The 8,933-nt window shown below is 58.5% G+C and overlaps 1 protein-coding gene across 1 annotated transcript; it reads left to right on the top strand.

Moving 5' to 3' along the window:
- The first annotated feature begins 2,400 nt into the window (after window positions 1-2,400).
- LOC309446820 (large ribosomal subunit protein mL38-like) lies at window positions 2,401-8,555 on the top strand. The gene is made up of 8 exons (XM_082066941.1): window positions 2,401-2,477; window positions 3,378-3,553; window positions 3,981-4,109; window positions 4,186-4,378; window positions 4,770-4,842; window positions 5,616-5,665; window positions 7,108-7,223; window positions 7,876-8,555. Exons 1-8 carry the CDS (start codon window positions 2,413-2,415, stop codon window positions 8,028-8,030), a joined length of 957 nt encoding a protein of 318 aa, XP_081923067.1. The 5' UTR covers window positions 2,401-2,412; the 3' UTR covers window positions 8,031-8,555.
- Window positions 8,556-8,933: the final 378 nt, after the last annotated feature.

Raw genomic sequence — 8,933 nt, 5'->3', positions numbered from 1 at the left:
AGCTGAAAGCCAAGGAGGAGCAGCTGGCAGGAGACAGGCAGAGGCTGGATGAGGCCCGGGAGGAGCTGAGGCTGGAGAAGGAGAAGGTGATTGGGGCCGCGCGACGTGTCCAGAAGCAGGAGGGGATGATCAGAAGCACGAAGGAGGTAAGCAGAGCTTCTGCGCCACGGTTCACAGCCGTGCATGGGCCGGCAGCACCACCAGGGTCTCAGACCCCTCCTGAAGTCGTGAATCCTGTGCCGGGAGGGGAACAAGGGGACGCTCAGAGGAGCCCCAGGGCAGGGCAGCGAGGGTCCCTGTCCCCAACCTCCCCACCCGCTCTGCCTTGCAGCTCTCAGCCCAGAAGTACGTGGAGAGGGAGCGAGCCCTGGGGGAGGCACGCAGGATGCAGCTGGAGCAGGAGCAGAGGAAGCAGCAGCAGGAGCAGCTGAAGCAGCAGCAGGAGCAGCTGAAGCAGGAGCAGAAGCAGCTGGAGCAGGAACAGAGGAAGCAGGAGCAGGAGCAGCTGAAGCAGGAGCAGAAGCAGCTGGAGCAGGAGCAGAGGAAGCAGCAGCAGGAGCAGCTGAAGCAGCAGCAGGAGCAGCGGAAGCAGGAGCAGAAGCAGCTGGAGCAGAAGCAGAGGAAGCAGCAGCAGGAGCAGAGGAAGCAGCAGCTGGAGCAGCTGAAGCAGGAGAAGAAGCAGCTGGAGCAGGAGCAGGAACAGCTGAAGCAGGAAAAGGCCTCCTTAGCTTCCATGTACGGTGCCCAGGTGCAGCTGCTGTAGTTCCAGGGCCAGCAGGTGAGGCGGGGGGAGAGCGGGGCTGGAAGGGGCTGCAGAGCCGCTGGGGGAGCGCTGGAACGTCGTCCTTGGCTCAAAGGGGTTGCCCTCTTCTCAGCCCATCCCTGGGTGGGAGACGCCGGCTCTGCTGGACTCTGGCTTTGTGGTGTCCTCGTCCCGTGCCGTCAGGTCCCCGCTGGGTGTTTCTCCAGGCAGGGACGCTCTTGGAGGCTTCCCCTGCGGGTCCTGCTCAGACTGCGAGGCTCTGGGCTCTGGAGGAGCACGGGGAGGGGTCCCCTTCATGGGGTCGTGGCACGAGGGAGGCTTTGGGATGCTTCTCTTGTTGGTGAGCAACACCCTGGACTGTGACTCTTTCTGTGGCACTGCCTGGGATCCATCCCACCCATCCTTCCCCTCTTCTCAGGGAGCTGATTACTTAGAAAAGGAGAAGATCCTCTTGGAGTCCCTGAAGAAAGCGCCATACAACACTTCACGTCTGTCAGCATCCGTCTGTCGTTCTGCCCTTCTCCGGACCACGATTTCTTTGAGGTTACGCGGTTATTTCTGGAGATCCCGAGGAAAGTGCCCTACTGCACTTCACCTCTACCAGCGTCCCGGCCGTCCTCCCTGCTCCTGGCCACCATTTCTTAGAGGGTTTCTTAGAGAAATGGGTTTAAAAGCCCAAGTCTCTTTTGCCTTGTGTTCCCTCCCCCTGAGAGGCCCCAGCCTGGACTGTTTCTTTGCTGTACCTTTTAAGTTGTTTTTTATCTCATAATTAAAGTATCTTTCTAAAGCGCAAACGTCTGAGACTCTGAGACAGGGAGCCTGGGGTCAAGAACATTTCTGTGACAGTTTGTGCGCATGAATCCGCGTGTGGCACTGCTCTGCTGATGGAGCTGGGAAGGAAATACTCGTCCTTCTCTGGAGCCGAAAAACCACACGCGGTGGTGGGAGAAACCACCAGTTTGACCTGGAAGGATGAAGCCAGAACTTGAGGGCAGAAATCAGTTGCCCCAGGTCCTTGGGGCTGGAGATTGTTCCGGGATGTTCTTCTGTTTTTAAAGGCCTTCTTCCAGAAAACAACAATCCCAGTGAAGTGTCCAGGCTGTTTTTCCTCCCCACGCGTTTCCCTGTGTGATCTGCTCTGTGACCCTGCGTGAGCAGGGGTTGCACTGGGGGATCTGCAGAGGTCCCTTCAGCCCCCACCAGGCCGGGATTCGGTGACTCTGCACTGCGGGTCCCCAGCACCCCCAGGATGTTCCACAGCCCACAGGAACTGCAGCTTTTCCTTTTGGGGCCAGTTTCTGAAAACCCCCCGGCTCTTGTGCTGGGCTTCACCTCCCGCCCGGGTACCCCGGGGTGACAGCGGGGCCGCTCCGGTCCCTCCCGCGGGCTCTGCCCGGTCGGAGCAGCAAGGCCGGCGGTGGGGAGGGGTTCCCGGGGAGGGCAGAGCCCGTCCCGCGGGGCTGCGGGGACGTTTCTAGGCAGGCTCCGCGCTAAACAGCCCCGTTGCTAGGGCAGGGGGGCCTTCCCAGCCAGGCGCTGCGGTAGACAGACCCGCGGCTACGGCTGCGGGGCCTTCCAGGCCGGACCCCGCGCGGCGCAGCCCCTGTCGCTATGGGAACGGGGCCCTTCCAGTGCGGGCGGCGCGCAGCATGGCGGGGCCCTGGCGAGCGCGGCGCTGTGCGGCGTCCGGAGCGGGCGGCGTTCGGCACGGCCGGTGAGTCCCGGGCCGGGAGCCCCGGTTCCCCGGGGGCAGCGGGAGCCGCTCGGGGCGGGCGGGGAGAGCGCTCGGGCGGCTGAACTCCTGGCGTGGCCGGCCGGGGAGCGGGGGCGGCTCCGGCTCTGCCCGGGCTCTCTCGGCCCCGTCTCTTGCGCTCTGGAGAAAGCGGGAACTCTGGAAACGGAGAGATGGACGGAACAGCAGAGGCGATGCTGCTGTTGGGCGGCATTCTTTATTTCATCGGCGCTGGGCAGCACTGGTAGAGTCCTGCATCTGGGCAGGAACAACCCAGGTTGCAGTAGAAGTTGGGGAACGAGCTGTTGGAGAGCAGAGTAGGGGAAAGGGAGCTGGGGGTCCTGGGGACAGCAGGGTGACCATGAGCCAGCACTGGGCCCTTGTGGCCAGGAAGCCAATGGTACCTGGGGTGGGTTAGAAGGGGGTGGTCAGTAGGTCAGAGAGGTTCTCCTGCCCCTCTGCTCTGCCCTGGGGAGACCACACCTGGAATCTTGTGTCCAGTTGTGGCCCCTCAGTTCCAGCAGCACAGGGAACTGCTGCAGAGAGTCCAGCGCAGCCACCAAGATGCTGAAGGGAGTGGAGCATCTCCCGTGTGAGGAAAGGCTGAGGGAGCTGGGGCTCTGGAGCTGGACAAGAGGAGACTGAGGGGTGACCTCATTAATGTTTACAGATATATAAAATCCAGCGGGGGGATTGCACTGGATGAGCTTTCCAGGTCCCTTCCAACCCCTGACATTCTGGGATTCTGTGGATCATCCTCCCCTCGTTTTGCAGGTGCTCAGAAAGCATTTACCGTGTCGTTGGTTAACGATGGGTGCGTCTCTTGTAAGTGAAGCAAGGTGTACATGAATTGAGCAGCTTCTCTTCACTCTCCATTCCCAGCTGCGCTCTCTCGCAGGCAGCCCCGCTGGGGCCGATGCCCAACGAGGATATTGACGTCGGCAACGTAGAAGTGCTGGAAAAATCCCGCAGTTTCAGTCGGTCCTTGAGGCTGGCGGAGAAGGAGCAGGGAGCCGCGCTGGGGGCAGCCGGCCCGGCAGCACAGCAGCCCCAGCCAGGTACTCGCCCAAGGAGCTGCGCCGTGCGGGGTTTTTCTGCTGGAGGTCAAGAAAGCTGTTGCTGGGGCTGCATTTTGCCCCAAACTGCGCCCTGTAAAGAGCTGATGAGGGTTTTGGCACAAGGTTGGCCCTTTCCCGATGTAGAGGTTTGCAGCAAATAACCCAGTTTGGCTGCAGAGCAGCCGCACAGACCAGAGCTGCTTCTCGGCTGGGAAAGCGCTGGGTCTGGGGTGCGATGAGCTGGGGGGGAGGAGGCGGCAGACGCGTGGAGGTGCCGAGGGAAGGCAGAGGTGTAGATTCGAGTCTGTGCTGTCTTGGAGTTTGCGTCTCTTTCACAGCCTCTCTAAGGCTCTGCAGGCGTTTTGTGTTTGGGTGTTTGGGTATTGGAATTTATCACGTATGTGATTTTTTTCACCCCTCTGTGAAGAGCCAAAGACCAACAGCAGCCTGCCGCGTGAGAAGCTGCTGCGGGCAAAGCAAATCAAGGCAAGAAAGAAGATCCCGAGGGAGAAGCGTCAGAATGCGGCGATGGAAAGCGCAGCGCGGCTGCGGACAGGTCTGTGTCCCGCCACCCCCTCCCCGGCCGCGCCGGGTCCCCCGGTGTCACCTCCAGCGTTTCCCTCTCCTCGCAGCGCTGATCCCCCTCGACGAGGTCAGAGCTGAGTGGGAGAAGAGCAGCGGCCCGTTCCACAAGCAGCGCGTGGCCGAGCACTGCGCGGTGTTTCGTGACTTGTTCCGAGGGGCCACGTTCCCCCCCGGGTCACCTGGAGGGTGCAGTACAGCCAGGAAGACGAGCACGCCGTGCCGGTCTGCTATGGGAACACGGTGACTCCGTCAGAGGAGTGTGGGGGGAGCGGGGCTCAGCCTTGGCCCCACGGGAAGCCTCTGTGTTTTTCTCAGACGCTCCTGATGGGCATTGTCTGCCCCGGGGGATTTTGTTTGGAAGGGTATTTCCTCTGTGATGATCAAAACTTGTTTCTTGGACATGATAAAGACAGAGCTTTGCAACAGGATGGCTGTCTGTCAGCAGGCTGATGTTTATTGGGGCTCTGGGGGCTCTCAGGTGGAGCTGGATGACTTGGTGTCGTGGCCATGCCTGGTCTGTGCTGGGTCCTGCCCGTGCCTGGTTCGTGTTCTTTGCCGTGGAAATCATGACCTGGTCTTAATGGAATCTGTAGTTTCAGTGATTGACATTCTGTTTGTGTTCCTCATTCAGGCTTCCAGTTCCCCCGCAGTGTCATCCGAGGCAGATAAAGGCTCCCTGCGGACTGTGCTGCCCACAAATCCAGGTGAGTAGCAGGTTCTTGACAAAGAACGTGTTTAAACAGGATCTTTTCCCTCTGCTGTTGGTTTGCTCCTGTTTCTTTTGGCTGCACAGGCAGAGACGATGCCGTATCATCTGAGTAGGGATGTGTTACATACGCAAGAAAGACTGTAGCCTCCCCAAAGCTCTAGCAGTTGAGAGATGAGACAGGACCGGTGTCGCAGTGTAGTGGAAGCAATTCCCTGACTCCCGTCTTTATTTCCCCCCCGACTCCTCTCCCTCAGCAGTCTGCCTGGCAGGTGCATTCGCTGCCACTGCTCGCTCTGGGAAACCGAGGTATGGTGAAGCAGCTGACTGAGAAGTCCCTTTAATCTTGGAATTACATCTGTTGAGTTCTTTGCTCCTCATTTGAAGCTCAGTCCTATAAGAATGAGTTACTCTTCTGCTAGGAAAGGATTGCTGGGTGGTCTTGAGCTGCCCCGTTGGTTCAAAGCGGGTCTGGGGGTTCTCACTTTGGGGTTGATGCAAACACCGGCCTCAAGATGTGCCAGGGGAGGTTCAGATTGGACATTAGGAAACATTTCTTCCTGGAAAGGGTTGTACAGTACTGGAACAGGCTGCCCAGAGCAGTGGTGGAGTCACCATCCCGGAAAGAGTTTAAAAGACGTGTAGATGAGGTTCTTGTGGACAGGGGTTAGTGCCAGAGTTGGGTTGTGGTTGGACTCGATGATCTTGAGTGTCTCTTCCAACCCAAACGATTCTGTGATCCTCTCATGAAGTCGCCTTTCTCTGTTGCAGATGGACGTTGCAGAGACGCGCGCTCGCAGCACCTGCGCTGGCTGGAGCGAGTACCGCACGGCAGAGCCGGCTGCTGGGCTCGGGGAAAGCCCCGGCGGAGCGGGCAGAAGCTCCTTCAACAGAGCTCGGAATAAGGGTTTGCTGAGACAGTTCTGTGGGTTCTCTGGTGCTCCTGCCAGTGGCTTCTTCACGCCCATGTTCTGGGTCCTGCTAAAGATGCGGGAGTTCAGGTGTTGCTGCAGTTTGGCTTTCAAAACGCTGAGTGTGATGTTTTTTTCCGAGTGAAAGCAGCCTCTGCTGTCTGTTTGCTTGTCAAACAGGGCATAGGTTACGTCACAACGTAGCCCAGAGTGATGTGCAATCCTGGGGGAATCTGCTGGCCCTAAGGGAGGGAAATGAACGGATATATAGTGAAGTAAACTTGTGTGTGTTCAGGACGAACATCCCAGGCAACGACATGCAGTCGGGTAAGGAGATCTGCCATCACCTGCCTCCCTTCCCCGCCGCGGGCACTGGCTGCCATCGCTTCATCTTCCTGCTCTTCAAGCCAGAACCGCCCCATCGATTCCAGCGAGGGTGTTGGGCCCAGGCCCTGGTCACTGAGGCTGTTGCTGGGCGGTTCACGCTCTCTTGGCCAGGCTGTTCTTGCGTGTTCTGATGACAAGGTCATTACTGCTGGAGGAGAGCAAGTTCCTTGGAGTCTGCAGGGTTGTTCAGGGCTGCTCTGAGTTTGGGTGTCGCCTGAAGCCACAGCCCCAGCCCTGCAAGCACTGTGCTGTCCTGTTGCTTTAAACCCGGCTGTTAAGAAAGTGGGGTTTTTTCCTGCCTGGAGCAGAAATGTGCAGAGGGCTGGAGAAGCTGGGAGAAGTTTTGATGTGCCTTTGTTTTCCACCTCTGTTTTACAGACTCTGGGGTGCTGTGGGGAAGTAGTTGCCTGCCAGAGTGCTGCAAGAAAAGAGAATCACCTCAGCTCTTGTGCTTGCGTCTTGTTTCCAGCCACAGGCTCAAGCTGTGAACCTTGAGCACGTTTGACTTGTACAGAAAGCACGAGGATGCCGTGACCCCGGCAGGGCTGGCGTTTCACCAGTGCCAGTGGGACAGCTCCGTTACCTGGGTCTCCCATCAGCTCCTCAGTGACAAATGGCCCGTGCGGGGGCTGGGGAGCCGTGACGCAGCCCTGGGGGGAGGCGCAGGGCCGGTGAACGAGCTGTGCCCGTGGGCTCCTGCTGGGTCCCGGCACTGGTCTGGGAGCTGTTACAGCACAGCCTGGGCGCTTATGGAGCCGTCCTCCCCCAAACTAACAGCAGTCTGAGGAAACAACCTCTTAAAAGTCCGTTTTGAATGAGCATTTTCAAATAACACTGAGGGCCTTCACCAGGGCGTGCTCGACCAGCCCTGGTGGGTATGGGGGGGGGCTTGTTAGCGACGGGGGGCCCTGGGTTTCGGATCTGCACCATCTCGCTGACGCTCTGTGTCACCCCTTTACAGATAGGAGAGAGCCTGTTGTTGAATTTGTGCGGCCGCCCGTTTACCATCCTCCCCAGGTGAAGTTCCCGTGCCACCAGCCCCTGAGGACCTGGACAGATAGCGAGACACCAAGGAGCCCACGTACGGCATTTCCTAGGGCCGGGCCTCCCCTCGAGGTGCCCTGCTCTGCGCTGGCGGGAAGGGCTGGGCTTATCCTTCCTGTATTTTGACTCTGGGGACTGTGTCCGCCGCAGGGTGGCGGGACAGGACGACGGACCCTCCTGCCTCGTGCTGGCATCTCGGGGCAGAGGCGCTTTGTGCCGAGCGTCCTCTCCATCACCCGCTTGGGATTCTCTGGTCCGTGACCCACCGAGTGGTCCCAGGTGGTGGGGCACCTCCACCTGCAAACTCTGCGCACAGCACCGTGCCAGCTGCATGGCTGTAAGATCCTGGAAAAATCATTAAATGAACACAAATCAAGGATTCGGGGTTTCTGTGCTGTGTTCCCCAGAATAAGGCTCAAAGGAGCTGCCTGGTAAAATGGCAGCCAGAGGGGATGATGTCCCAATGCCCGACAACCTTTTCTGTTAAGGAATTGTTCCCCAGATCCAACCTCAACCTCCCCCGGCTCAACTTGAGGCCATTTCCTCTTGTCCCGTCGCTTGTTCCTTGGGAGCAGAGCCTGACCCCCCTGGCTCCAAGCTCCTTTCAGGCAGTTCAGAGATCAGAAGGTCTCCCCTCAGCTCTTGTTCCCCAGGTCCTGGTGTAACCTGCAGCATTTCCCTCCTTGCAGCACTGATCCCCCTCGACCACGTCAGAGCTGAGCGGGAGAAGAGCAGCACTTGTCACTGGCCCCAGCTGGAGGTTTCCTGGTCAGCAGCCGCTGGCTCGTGCCAACGGTCAAGAGAGGCAGAAGAAATCCCTTCAGAACAGCTCCCTCTCAAATGACATCCTTCTGCTTGATGAACCGCAGGGAAAGGCATCCTAAACCAGGCACCTTGACCTTGTTTTCAGCCCCGGTTCCCAGGTGCTGGTGCACTCGTGAGCCAGTCACTGCACATCTGCCACCAAGGGGAATCGCCTCCGAGGCCAACTGTGCCATGGGGAAAGGAAAGGGTGAAACGTCGGGAGAGTTTGATTTAGTGCACAACACGGATAAAGCCATTCTCTCTGCAGTTAAAAGTGAGGGTATTTAATTCAGTGAAATGAGATTTCATTCCCCATGACCTGTGCGATTGTATTTTGAATCTGGGCACGGGCTGCAGTGACCTGCCACAACATTTGAGGTGTCACCAGCTGCACTGTAGGTGGTAAAGTGGGAAAGGCAGGAGGGACCCTCAGCATCTCCCATCCCGTGGATGATTCATCACAAAGGACCAGGGCGGCGCCCGCTGGCTCCTGGGGCGGCTGTTGCCGGGCAACAGAGACACTATATTGTCCCCTGTCACCTGTGCCCCTCGCCCATTTGGTCACTGGCCGTGGTGGGATCACTTGCCGTGGTGGGATCACTGTGGTGGTGGACTCATTTTGGCAGTTGGATCGCTTTCGGTGGTGGGATCGCTCTTGGTGGTTGCATCACTTTTGGTGGTGGGATCGCTTTTGGTGGTTGCATCACTTTTGGTGGTGGGATCGCTACTGGTGGTTGCATCACTTTTGGTGGTGGGATCGCTTTTGGTGGTTAAACCGCTTCTGGTGGTGGGATCGCTACTGGTGGTTGCATCACTTTTGGTGGTGGGATCGCTATTGGTGGTTGAACCACTTTTGGTGGTTGAACCTCTTCTGGTGGTTGAACCGCTTTCGCTGGTTTGATCACTTTCGGAACTTGGACCTGTTTGGCGACTGGATCACTTT

Source organism: Streptopelia decaocto (genome assembly GCF_964273445.1).
Source record: "Streptopelia decaocto genome assembly, chromosome: 16".
NCBI classification, from domain to species: Eukaryota; Metazoa; Chordata; class Aves; order Columbiformes; family Columbidae; genus Streptopelia; species Streptopelia decaocto.
Note: the sequence above shows the minus strand (reverse complement) of the source record. Positions and strands in the feature narration are given on the sequence as shown.